General features: G+C 39.9%; 1 protein-coding gene across 1 annotated transcript in view; it reads left to right on the forward strand.

The window, feature by feature from the left end:
- The first annotated feature begins 1,861 nt into the window (after nucleotides 1-1,861).
- The window catches only part of LOC117774938 (glycine receptor subunit alpha-3), a 47,134-nt gene continuing 34,614 nt past the window's right edge, over nucleotides 1,862-14,381 (forward strand). Inside the window, exons 1-2 of the mRNA XM_034607711.1 lie at nucleotides 1,862-1,986; nucleotides 6,183-6,250. Of these exons, the coding sequence (XP_034463602.1) occupies nucleotides 1,908-1,986; nucleotides 6,183-6,250 (147 nt within the window). The 5' untranslated portion in view covers nucleotides 1,862-1,907. The remainder of the gene's footprint in view (nucleotides 1,987-6,182; nucleotides 6,251-14,381) is intronic.

Consider the following 14,381-nt stretch of genomic DNA (forward strand, 5'->3'; position numbering starts at 1 on the left):
AGAAAAAGAAAGATAGAGATACAGGTAGAGAAAACAAAGGGAGAGATACAGAGGAGTGAGACGGAGAAAGTGGAGAAACAGGAGTGAGACGGAGAAAGGGAGAGAAACAGGAGTGAGACGGAGAAAGTGGAGAAACAGGAGTGAGACGGAGAAAGTGGAGAAACAGGAGTGAGACGGAGAAAGTGGAGTGAGATGGAGAAAGTTGAGAAACAGGAGTGAGACGGAGAAAGGGATATAAGAGTGGGAAGAAAGTGATTCTAAAACTGTTCAATTGTTAAGATGTGTTGAGATTTATTATCTGTAAAATTGGTTGAGACTTTGAGTCAAGATGTGAAACAGAAAAAGGGAAATTCAAGCTTTTGCTCCCTTTATTTTATTTTTCTGAAGTTAAGCCCTTTATTTGAACATGCACAATTTTCACATTTTATTTATTTTCTCTTATTTTGAAATGCAGCCCTACTTTTATTTAGTTAATGAGAGAACATTTCGGATCTTCCGGACCTTTGCTTCAAGAAATTTTCTCTAACTGGACCTCTTTAAATTTTAGTTGAATACCCCTGCCCTATAACAACCATGGGATTTTTCTTGGCCATGGTCAGGTATCAAATACCTAGGAATTATAATCCCCCCATCTTTGTCTGACCTGATCTGTGTCAATTCTCAACCCCTACTAGATAAATTTAAGTCTGATACTCTCCCTCTAGGGCAAGGTCAATGTAATAAAAATAAACAGTGAACCCAAATTTAACTACCTATTACAGGCACTCCCGATAAAGATTCCCCGCAAATATTTCAAGCAGATCGACAAACTATGGAATGATAAACACCCTTGATTAGACCTGAAAAAGCTGCAGAGGACCGTAGATCAAGGTTGACTGGTTGTTCCAAAGTTGTTGTTATATAACTACGCATTCAGCCTAAGCCCAATTCATGCTTCTGCATTGAAGCTACGCCAGAGCCTAGGCGTAGACGTGTACCCTATGCAGAGTAGAGTAGAAACTCTACCAAAACTAGTTTTTCGGCAGTGTAATTGCCATTTTCGTTGAACGCTGTTGTAGCAGTTGATAGCGTTTTTTGCATGAGAAGTCATGAAACTTGGCAAACACTTCGGAGATGACAAAAATTTAATGCCAATATGGGTTTTTCCATATGGTTGTGGCAAAATGGCTCGATAGCCCTCTACAAAATTTCAACGAAGCAGCCCCGGTGGCACGTTTCACCAACATGTATGAAAATCGGTAGGTATATGTATCATAGCCAGACTTACAACGTAGCGTTTTGGACACCTACCCTACATTGAACAAGAAGTTGCAGATGTTTATTGTACTGTACAATTTTTGCTTAGTTTTTGCTATTTGCAGGCATTATACTTAAATGTACTCCTTCTACAAAATTAATCACATCAACTTCAAATTTCTTCAGTGCATGTCCATATTGCCATGAATCAGGAAGTTCCACTAATTTGATTTTATATTGTCCAATCTGCTTGACCAAATTGACTTGCCAAAAGTCAACAGAATCGTCAACCAACCTCTAGCAACTACACCGCAGCCGCAGCACACCCCGATGTAGGGCTGCACGATATATCGAAAATGTATCGTCATCTCTCTCTCTCTCTCTCTCTCTCTCTCTCTCTCTCTCTCACTCCAAATTAACACTATAAGTGGACCTAGTGGAGCTGTGCATGGCTCCCTGGGTGTCTGCCCTGCATAGCGCATGTTTTATCCTAATATTGTGCAGCCCTACCCCGATGCGCATGGACTGCAAGGACAGTTCACATGGGTGGTAGCAAAATACATACACCCTGCTGTGAAAATGATACACACAATTATTCTATGTTTTGTTTCTGTGATAGTGTGTGTCAGTGTAAGGAGGTGGACAATGCTGGAAGGACACAGCAGGCCCCAATGTCTCCCTCTGATTTTCTGGACAAACTGATGGGGAGGACATCCGGATATGACGCAAGGATAAGACCGAACTTCAAAGGTACCCACCAAGCTATCTGCTGTCAATGACAATTTGTTTTCACAGGAGAAGACTTTGCAAATTGGACTGAGCCTTGCGAGCAGCCTTCACAATAACATCAAAACACATTAAATGTTGAGCACATCCAGTAAATCCAGATTTATTTCATGGCAATATTTGACCACATGTTCCTGTGTAGAAATAGTGCCTTCATGTGGGGACATGATATGTAACATGGTACAATACATGGACATCGTTAACGTATACAGTTCACTTCTTACATTGCTCACAGAAAGGCACTGGACATAAAAATGTAAACCGACATATAGAGTACCTCCGTCATAATTTTTCTCTCCCTTCTCAGTCCAACAGAGCAGGGTCTCTTTGTGTTTTTATGTTTTTCTATATAAAGGTAAACAAATAAACCAAAGCCTAAAATGCAACATTAGCATTACATTTAAATGTTTAAGATCTTTTATGTTTTGTGTTATTTGTGATACTTGATGGTGAGAAACATCAAGTACCGGAAGTTAAAAGCTACATTTTACTTTAAAATTAACTTAATCTTCTTATACAATGCTGTTTTTATATGTATTACAGACATTTGCAACTTATTATGATGATAATTTCACATTCAGATAAAATATTACATACAAGGTATAGCATACAGTTAAAATTACCATTACATATCCCCCCTTTTGTAATTTTTTGACAATCATAGTATGTACAAATTACAGGAAGCTTAAACAAAAATGTCATAAATTCCTATAATATGAAAGGCACTTTATTGTTTTTGCGATCATTACTATCGCAGTCAGCGACAATAACCAACAAATACTTCTTCTACCCTGAAAGGGTGCCATGGGCATGATCTTTCCATCGTTGGACAGTTAGCTACTCCCATGTCACAACAACTGACAAACCCTTCTTGATGGATTGTTGAAGCTTGGAGTGCATTGCAGAGCCAAATCATCCCTCCTCCCCTCTCACGGAGGTGTTAGGATGGGTGATGTGTTTAACGAATCACTGCCGGTTGTGACACTGACCCCTGTATGAGCTTGCAGTGGCTGGCGGGGATCCAGGTGGCCCTTCATTCTACCTACACTGCTGTCTCAGTGGTCAGGAGCACCTGGTATGCAACAAACATTGACTCCAGAGAGGAGACAGCGTCACGTGAGCGAAACAAGGCACAGGCTTTGCTGGTTTACTGCCCCCACCTCAGAAGTTGTTGCCACAGTGTGTGTCGTACATGATAACAGACCAGACCAGAGGTGGAAAGTAACGAAGTACAAATACAAAGTACGAATACTACATTACTGCACTTAAGTCGATTTTTCATGTATCTTTACTTTACTCGAGTATTTATTTTCACTGGCCCCCTGACGGCACACACGCCACCAGCCAACATCTCCCGCGCAAGACCCAAAGTGTCCGGAGGTTGGCCTGTCTGCCGTGGACGACCGAGTTCGAGCGGCTGTACCGGTAATGATCCTTCTGCAGGTTCACCTACGGAAACCTTGTTACGACTTTTACTTCCTCTAGATCAGGGGTATTCAACTAAAATTTAAAGAGGTCCAGTTAGAGAAAATTTCTGGAAGCAAAGGTCCGGAAGATCATAATGTCTAACTATTTAGTGTGATATATATTTAAGTAGCCTAGTAGTTGTATCAACATCTGCATGTACTAAATACCTGACTGTCAAATCAAATGAATTCAGTACGATTCAAAAACTTTTTGACAATATTTATTGTCACGTAACATAGAACTGAACATATATGTATGATTGCAGATATGTATAATGTTCTCTCATTAACTAAATAAAAGTAGGGCTGCATTTCAAAATAAGAGAAAATAAATAAAATGTGAAAATTGTGCATGTTCAAATAAAGGGCTTAACTTAAGAAAAATAAAATAAAGGGAGCAAAAGCTTGAATTTCCCTTTTTCTGTTTCACATCTTGACTCAAGTCTCAACCAATTTTACAGATAATAAATCTCAACACATCTTAACAATTGAACAGTTTTAGAATCGCTTTCTTCCCCTCTTATATCCCACTCCCCCACTTTGTTCGTCTGTTTCTCTCCCTTTCTCCGTCTCACTCCTGTTTCTCTCCCTTTCTCCGTCTCACTCCTGTTTCTCCACTTTCTCCGTCTCACTCCTCTGTTTCTCTCCCTTTGTTTTCTCTACCTGTATCTCTATCTTTCTTTTTCTTTCTACCTTCTTTTCATGTGTAACTTGCCTCTAACTCTCTCATCTGTCTGCACTGTAGAGTCGCAATGTTTACCGCCTGGAATGCACAGACTTGATTGGCTGAGTAGTATCACGTGGGGTGGCTTAACTCGCATGCAATTGGTCTGTGCGTTTCCTCACCCGCTAAACCACTACCGTAAAGACTACAAAAGCTGTGCCGGTTACAAATAGAAGCGCCCCAGGTTTTAAATCATAACCTTCTGTTTTGGCTGTAGGTCCGGGTCCGTACGGGACGGCTTCTGGGTCCGGACTCGGACCGCGGTCCGCCTGTTAGTGACCTCTGCTCTAGATAGTCAAGTTTGATCGCCTTCTCGCACTCCGCCAGGGCCATGACCGACTCCAGCAGGGCCAATCCGAGGACCTCACTAAACCATCCAATCGGTAGTAGCGACGGGCAGTGTGTACAATGGGCAGGGACTTAATCAACGTGAGGATATTCCCTAACCATTTATTCCCTGTAAAAAATTATCCAGGTGCTCATGCAGGATTTCGGTTCAATTCACTCTTTATTATTCTGTCTGAAATTTGGCTTGCAGCAAAACTAGACTTTGTCCAGTGATTTTTTTTCCCTCTGTATCAGCACTGTGCAGGTTAACAAAAGAGGAAAACTATCCTATTTAGTGTGCCTAGAACTTTTTTCGTTTTTGCCAAGTTATTAAAAAAGACATTGTGTATCATTGAAGTTAAAAATTCAATTTTAATTTTTTACTTTTGTACTTAAGTACATTTCAGAGCCTGTACTTTCTTACTTTTACTTGAGTAAAAGAGTTGAATCAGTACTTCTACTTTTTCTACACAAATATCTGCACTTCTACTTTTGCCACCTCTGGAACAGACTAATCAATTACTAAATTGGTTGCCAACAATTTTTATAATAATTTATAATCGATTATACTGATTTGTTGTTGCAGCCCTACTTCCTTCTATTACATTTAATTATTTGTCGATGTAAATAGTTTTATAGAGGTATTTCTGTGATTATAAATGTTATTAGGGGGCAGCTGTGTTTGAGGGGTAGAGCGGTCGTCTTCCAACGAGAAGGTCGGCAGTTCGATCCCAGTCTTCCCCACCTGCAGTGTGTCCTTCAGCATGCAGAGTGGTCATCGCTTTGAGTGCTCATCAAGTCTAGAAAAGTGATATATAAATACAGACCATTTACCATATTATTATTAGAAAATTATTTCCAAGGCGCATTTTCTTAAAGGCTCATTTATGCTGCCATTAAGTACAATAAGAGATATGTCTATTTCAAACCCTGTAACAGTCACTGCCCATACACTGTCATATGTCCTGCAGTGTAGGTAGGCCACAGGGGGAGATACTGGCCCCAAGTACAACCTCACTGCGATAAGGTGAACTGCATGAATGCAAAATTTTGGCCTGGGTTGTGTCTAATGCAAAATTGGTCCACATGTTGAGGTACTGTCTAAACAAGTAACAAACCAAATTGTGAGAATTTACAGTATAAAGATCTGACTTGGTATGAGGCATATCTGTGTGTTTCAGCGACTGATCAGAGTGTGCATGAATTTTACCGACACGGACAGGAAGAAAACCAGCCCTAAACAACAAGATTAAACAAAGAACATGAAAAGAAACCTGATGAATGCTGGCAGCTCGATCTTTGATCAGATTAAGCCACAGTATTTTAATCACAAGCCACAGTGTTTTAATCACATGGCCTACAGTATTTTTGGCCATTTTGCCAAAGCCAAGTGCCTTGTAATAAGATTTAATTTAAAAGATTGAATGAATACACACTGGATGCATGCATAATTTTTCAGTATTTAGAAAATGAAATGTATCCCTCATGTCTGTACCATTGAAACACTAGTTGCTAGTCGCCAGAAAGTATAAACCAAAGCAACTTCCAAGAAACAAGCGTTCATAAACTTGAGTCACTTAACAATATATTGTTATATTTATATTAAAATATCCGTCTGATCATTCATTTCTCTCCCTCTGCAGGTCCTCCAGTCAATGTTTCCTGCAACATTTTCATCAACAGCTTTGGCTCCATTGCTGAAACCACCATGGTAAGTAACAGAGCTCCTGCATGAAATTACATTGACTTAACCTCTAGGCACAGACAAAAGTTACTTACTTTCGTCAAAAAGCATTCCTAAAAGAAGTATTCAAATTTGACTTTTAATACATTCGTGCTGAGATACAACATGCATGCAAGAGGAAGTACCAACTTGCAGTTTGTTTTGGACAACTTAACATTTAAACTAGATGCATTAGTCTTTTATATGATGCTCTATGAATAACTATCTTAAATCGTAATTACTTGAAGGGTGGTCAGTAGGTACCCTCAAAGTATGAAAATAGTCATTCCGCTGACTTTTAACTCAGTCCATTCTAAGAAATATGTTATTGAAACGTCGCGTTCGTACTTCCTCTCCTGCATGTCCCCTATTCTGCCTCTCTCTGGCCCAGACACAGAACAGGCTGTTTTCGCCTGCCTCATTAACTATTTATGAGCCCCCCATCTGACTGGCTGACTGCACTTGAGTCTGATGGTCTGACCAAATCAGACTCGGCTCTACGGGACTGCTTCAGAACTACGGAGTGGTGTGTGTTCCAGGACAACAACATCAACACATACACGGACGCGGTTATCTGCTACATCAGCAAATGCATCGATGAGGATTACTGTACGAACATTCCCAAACCAGAAGCCCTGGATTAATGGGGACGTCCATGCCAAACTTAAAGCACGAACCGACACCTACAACTCAGGTGATCTGGAGGAGTACAGGAAGTCCAGGTACGCTCTCCGGAGTGCTATTAGCAGTGCCAAGAGACAGTACAGGGACCTGGCTGACAAAGGAACATGTTGGCTGGCCATAAAAAACATCACAGACTGCATAAGAAGGACCAGCAGTGCTGAGGTGGTATCTGCATCTCTCCCCAGATGAACTGAAACTACCTTTAGTGCTCGCTTTGAGAGCAACTCCCGGCTGTGGAGATACAAGAGGCCCAGGAGGATCGCTGCCCCCCTGTAATATCCAGGGCAGATGTGTGGAGATCACTTCAGCGGATTGACACACACAAGGCACAGCTGTGTCCTTCAGGCTCGTCTGTACCTAATAAAATGGACAGGAAAACATAAAAGTATGGCATTATTGTAGAGGAAGTGTTTACTTATAAACAAAGTTTGTGTCCTTATTTTCTGTGGATATTCAACTATGTATTTGAATGGGCTTTGGATTAAACAGTGCACTACCAAGACAATGAATGTACAGTATGGAGTTCTTCCACATCAATAGTATTGCATATATAATTTAAAGGGGACATAGCATGCAAATTCCACTTTGTTAGTGCTTGCTACAGGTTAATGTGGGTATCTGGCATGTCTACCAACCCAAAAACTCTGGGGAAAAAACACTCGCAGCGTTTTGTTATGGTTCCTCTAAGTCAGAAACGTCATGCTTGAGCGACTCGATTGAGCTTCCTGGGTTTTTGTGTCGTAACAAGGTACTGGAAGTCTCCCTACATGGTCTTGGCCCACCCCCCACCTCAACCCCCCCAGTCCCCCGCACTCGTGCATTTCTCCCCCCGCACTCGTGCATTTCTCCGCGCTGGTCAGCGCGGAGAAATGCACGTCCCGTGTGAACAGCCAGGCGGCTGCGCGCTTGAGAACGGCGCTGCGCTGCCTCGCAGCGGTCTTCCACACAGCCAGCAGTGTGGAAGACTTCCAGTGTTCAGCGCTACTGTACGCCGGGTTACAGTAGTTACGCCGGGTTAACACCGGACGCGGAAGCGCCGCTGCGAGGCAGCGCAGCGCCGTTCTCAAGCGCGCAGCCGCCTGGCTGTTCACACGGGACGTGCATTTCTCCGCGCTGGTCAGCCCCATAGACTGTATATATAAGGTCAGCCCGCGATTCTGCTTTCTCCGCTTGTTGTTGTACCCGTTGAATGTCGGGGTTCGGGGGTAAATGATGGTCTTCATAGCCCCCCCCCCCCACCCCTCTCTTTCTCTCTCTGTCTGTCTGCTTGTGTGCTTGTAGTGGATGGGCAGAGGGGGACATTTAATTATGTGATTGGGAAAATTAAAACTCCAGGACAACAGAAGGGGAATACAAAGTATGGGATGCATATTTGATAATTTATATCATATAAAATATGTAATTTATATCGTTTAAAATCATGGGGGGAGAGGGGGGAGGGGGGAGCTGGCTCATTAGCATTTAAAGGAACAGGCACTCAAAATAGGTCACTCTGTGGAGGGCTGTTTTATACAGGGTAAAAAGGGTGCTGTTTGAAATGATCCTTGTGGTATTTTGACCAAAGTATGTTACAGACATTTCATTAAGACCCCAAGGAACCATATCAACTTGTGGTAAAATGGGCATGCTATGTCCCCTTTAATGCATTATGTATTATGTGCAATACTTTGCTTTGATTGTTTGTAAGTAAGGAAAACAGGTCTGTACCTGTAGTCAGTGTTGAAGTGATGACTCTCAGTGTTCAGTCTGGTTGGAGTCCAGTTCTGTCTCATGTTGGACATCGACAGGAGCAGGATGTCTGAGTCACCTAGAGGAACATTCAACACAAATACACAGATATGTAAAGTCATACATGTGTCAGGTTAACTCCTTCACAGACTTTTACATGGTAAAAATAAAAGTTCAAAGTTCATCAGATCATAATCACTTCACATCAGATTAGGAAATAGGTGGTGGACGTCAGCCTCAGGTTCTCTATGTGACTCTCTATTCTAGTAAAGTCACACTTCCTATTATTTATTTTCATGTGACAAACAAATACATTATTTTGCATGTTCACTTATTTAACACAAGAATGACTCAGTTGATTCAGTAAAGTCTGCTTAAGATTAACGATGTAAAAACTGAATGTAGCAGACTAGTTTAGTTTTCACTGTAACAGGTTACAACACATCAACACCAATACTCTGAATAAAGAGCTTTAGGAGACATAATGCTACTTTAAACAGCTGCTCTTAAAATGCAGATGTGACTTTAAATACTCACGTTTCAGTTGATCACAGTAAATCTGTTTCTGCAGAATAATAATCTGTATTCGTGGTAAAAATTTAACTATTTAAATTCAACATTACGTTACCGTACAGCCAATAACAAAGTTCAGCTCAACGAGTTTCCCACTGCAGCAGCTGCACTAACGTTATTTCTTGAACAATAATCTAATATGACATTAATACTGAAGTTACTCACAATAACGTCAAGTCAAATAGGTTGGCGAGAAAAACAACTTTACATAACGTTAGATATCTAACGTGGTGGAGCTTATTCTCCAAAAACACACAGTTGCCTTCAGTTTAAAAAATTCATCCTCATAAACTCTAACACTTCTCTCTGCTGTGTGGACTGGCTCATGTCGGTGTTGTGTCGGTTTAATAACTACTCTACGGTCCCGTTAGCATTGCCATTGATGCTGGTATCTTGCCTGCAGGCTAGCGGAACTAAGCTAACAAGCCAGGTAAAGAGACACCGATACCTGCTAATCACTACTAACAAATAAATAAAATACAGTATTTTACTTACCACAGAATCTGGAGCACAGACGTCTTTAACTTCTCCGTCAGGAGAACCAGCCGAACATCAAACCGTATAATTCATCCGATATTTGAGTGAAAACCTCTCCACAGACTCAGGTCGTGTTCAGTGACGGGGATTAGCCTGTTAGCTCAGGTGAAGCCGAGCAGGCAACAGGCTAGAAGCTGGAGTGGCGAGCTAACGGTGACGTCACCTGTCCATCCAGTGATAATTATTCATAATTTCAAAACTCTATATAATTTAAATGAGCTAGTTACAAAAAAATTCACCCCCCTCACAGTTGTCATGAAGGAAGAACTTAGTGATTGAGACTAAAACCGTTTTTTGAACCAAGCTGTAAACTTTTCTTCTTGGAGCCAGCCTCAAGTGGCCACCCTGTGAACTGCAGCTTTTTGCACTTCCGCATTGGCCTCATCGCTCAGCCCGGGTTGTTGCCGATTGGTGTAAACACGCCCACCTACATCGGCTACTGACCACACCGAGCTCCTCACTGCGCTGAGAACTAGCTGCTAACACAGTTAGCTTCATCATCTGAGGTAAAGTTAATGTTTAATAATGTGAAAAGCCAGTGGCCACATGTCCACATATTTCAGACAGTTGGTGTGTTAGCTTACGTTAAATAGTGTGTAAAATATTTTCTAACACTGTGTTTTAATCTGTACAACATGAAGAGACGTCAGAACAGATATGAGCTGCTACATGAACTGCGATGAATAATGGCTCCTGGTCTGTTTGCATCTTTCCTCCACCACCATCATTAGTTAAACTACACACTGTTCAAAATTTTAAATGTAAGCTTATGTTCCTCCAGTCTTTGGACTTTACTCTTGAAAAGACGACTGAATCAAGTGCTGTAAGATTTATATGAAATACTACTTTACTATTGTGCTTTCTCAATTCTAACTTTTCTGTAAATTATTGTCACTAAATATTAAGCACTAAAGATTAATCTTCCTACAGTCAAGATCATGTTTACCTTGATCCACAACTGTATTTCATTTTTGGTGGATTATAAAATAATGTAGTTTAATGTGCAATAAAGTTATCTATGCAACTATTTTACTACTCATGATTCTAAGGAGCACATCTGTTAAAAAGTCACAGCAGCAACAGGCACAGTATTATAATTATACATGAACACTTTGAACGTAGTCAACGGAAAATGTACTCAGTAGATTTTAATCATAAATATCAGAAGTGTTTAAGTAAACACTTAATCATGTATATCTAATACATAATTTTAAAGTGTTAACACCAGTAAACATTTGTTATAGAAGTCACAATTAATCCCGGTGAACTTCAGGTTGTAGAGTTCCAGCTGTTTACGATTGAGGACTCTTCATGTCACATTAGTAAACACTTACCTGTGAAGGTTGTGACTGCTGAAGTTGATCTATTTACTAATTCCATTTTCAAGTTATGTTTTAAAAATGTTACTACCACATCTAAAAACAGCAGAAATTAAGTAAAAGGTGAGTGACTGAATCTGAGAATATAGAAAATGAAACACAAAGTTCTGTTGGTCTGTCATCTCAGAAGAAACTGAAGGTGGTTTATTGACATCATCATCACATCTCATTAAAGAATTAAGGATGTTGTTATCCAGTCTCTCTCCACATCCTTAAGAATGGCACCAAATATTCAGCTTCACGCATAAGGTCTTCCTTCTGTGGACAGCAGTCATCGTGATCATTGGATAAGTTCCAGTTGCTTTACGTCATCATCAACTAAAGCTTCAGTCCTTCTGCCTCTGGTAGATTCATGGATGATTCAAAAACTTACAAAAGCATGTCAAAAGAGAGAAATAGAAAAATAATTAATGAATTAGTTGGTAACAATCGGACATTATCACATCAGAATTAAATAATCAGATTAAAGTAGAAATAAAGACACAGTCAGTATAATCTGATAGCTTCCATAACTACATAGACTTACACATAACTTTTTACCTGATTAACTGTTGACATACAGCAGGTAATCACAACAAAACAAAGAAAGTTAATGCTATAGTTTAACCACATGTAAGAAGTTACAAGTTACCAAACATTATGTTAAACTGAACTATCACCAGATCCTCATGGACTTTTTAAATTTACCTTTTTATCGAGCTTAACTTGGCACCTGGGATATACACCTGGTTAACACAGGTTAGCAGCCCTGAGGGAACTCATAGGCCCGGCATTGCAAAGCTATCGGCTAACTAGCTAGCTTAGTTAGCATTGTAATTCACATTCAGTGGGACAGTAACTAGCGTGTTTCCTATTCTCAGGTCAGAACACATAGAAACCCACAGTAACTTATGTGGAACATAGAGAACACGTGAAGATACAGACTGTAAAACGTTAAGAGAACAAGAGTTTACTGACTGAACAAACTAGTGACATCGGCTCCTCTTTGCTGTTGTTACTGATACAGTCTATGGTTGCTACTGAGGAACAGGCCTTAAACCAGGTGAACTCAAAACTATTAACCGAAGTTAAAGCAACTGGGTCCTCGCACTGTGCTCGGGCCCTAATAACAACATACTAACAGTATAAGTGTACTACACTTTTAAGCACTCTTCTTTTGGAGCCGGAAGCTACGTCCATCTTTTATATACAGTCTATGGTCCTGACCAATACACAGTAAACAGGATTGTTTGCCACTAAAACCAAAGGCCCTGGCTAATTAGCTCACGAACAAATAGTTAGTATGATGACTTTGCAGAATGAGGGTCAGTGCAAATGTGGAGGTTGTAATGGGAGCTTTAGTGAGAGTGAAGCACAGAGGAATATGTATACAAAGGGGCCATATGTCACATTAGGATTAGGAACATCTATCTCTTCCTACCATCTGTCGTCATCTACCCACTCCTCTCTCCCTCTGACAAACAGGAGCGATCAGTGACATAACCTCAACACATCAACACCACATTTAGATATGATTCACTGCCATGATGGAAAAAATATGTGTCAATGGATATAGTGTCACACATTGTAAAAAAAAACTACTATAAGAGGAATTGTTTATATCTTACAAAAACCTTTAGGGAATTTCTTCAGATTTGGAATTTTAGTCATTTTACTTTTTTTTCCTCTCAATGAACTGGCATACTAATACAGTCGACACAGCAGAACAATAATCACAAGCCTCAACAAAGACATGACAAGTAATTTAGGTTCAACAAATCAACTACATATATTACATGAGTCTGGAAAGACATGAACATTTACTGCAACTTCATCAGTGGTTGCTGCATATGAGGACCCACATGTTGGGGGTAGATTTATGCATCATCTATTATAGCGGTCTTAAACACATTTGGTTTAAATAATGATAGTTTCTTTCAAATAACACTTTAATGGTAATATAACCATTTATAAACCTATTGATTTGTTGTTCCTGCTTTGTTTGACCATAATCATAAATGAAAGAAAAAAATGGGGGAGGATCAGGCTTAATTTTTGAATGTCAGTGCCACACACACACACACACACACACACACACACAGTATGCACACAGAGGGCTTAGAGACAGGTTGGTTCACTCTTGTCCATTCACGCTATCTATATAAAGCAGATTTACTTCTGTCAGACTCTTTCCATTTGTTCACTCAGTCTCTTCATCGGTCTTAATCCATTATCTATCTGTGTGTGAGCAGTGTTAGTTGTAGAGCAGAGTAGTTTGTCTGACTGCACAGGTTTATCCTAACAGAAACCATTTCAAATTAAAACATTTGCTAGATCAGTTTAGATGTTTTGTTCTCAGTAGTGCACCCAAATCCTTATCACTTATACTGTTCATTTAAAGCACCAACATTATTATTATTATTATTATTATAATTCATTTATTTTTGATCGAAAGCCACTCTGAAGCAGCAGAACAAGATGCACTGCACTGACTGCAAGCGATTGTACAGTAAATTGAATGTAAATGTCAACTCAATATTTACTTTCTTTTAGCTCTGTTTTAGTCTCCACCAAATCCTTAGAGGAACACACTACATAGTCACGTACAGTTGTTTTGTCTTGTAATGTGAAAACAATCTTGAGTTATGTAAAGATACTCCCCTCTCAGCCAGGTGTAGTTCCTCGTACTATTATGAATTATCCCTGTTGTCAAGCCGCTGTCAAATATTGTGCCGTCTTCAGATGTTTTGTTAAACAGCATTTAATCATAAGGAGCAGTTAGTGAGTAACTGTGGGGAAATAATGTAATGGTTTTAATAATTTTAGACAAGGGATCAGTTTTTTTTATGGTTTTGAAAAAATTTTGTGAAGTTGGCCATAAGTGAAATTGATGCAAACAAGGAAATTGGCTATATCTTTACTGTAAATACAATCCCCTATTATAGGTTCTGTTCTAGTCATTCGTTGTGCCTGTGCATGCAGAAATATATGGTTCTTCCACTGCTATTATGCAAAGTCTGGATTCAGAAAATGCACAAAATGACAAGTGGGGCATTCTTTTTATAAATTGAAGGGTACCCTGTTCCTGGAAATTGCTGGTCCTGTTTTGAGTTCTGATTTACATTTACCTGCAAAAGGTAAATCTCTCAAAGATGATAACACCAACCACGTAATTTTCATCAAGTGTATTCATGTATAGAACTGCACAAAACAATGTGACATCCATATTCAGAAAATAT

This window comes from Hippoglossus hippoglossus, chromosome 1, assembly GCF_009819705.1.
Source record: "Hippoglossus hippoglossus isolate fHipHip1 chromosome 1, fHipHip1.pri, whole genome shotgun sequence".
NCBI lineage: Eukaryota > Metazoa > Chordata > Actinopteri > Pleuronectiformes > Pleuronectidae > Hippoglossus > Hippoglossus hippoglossus.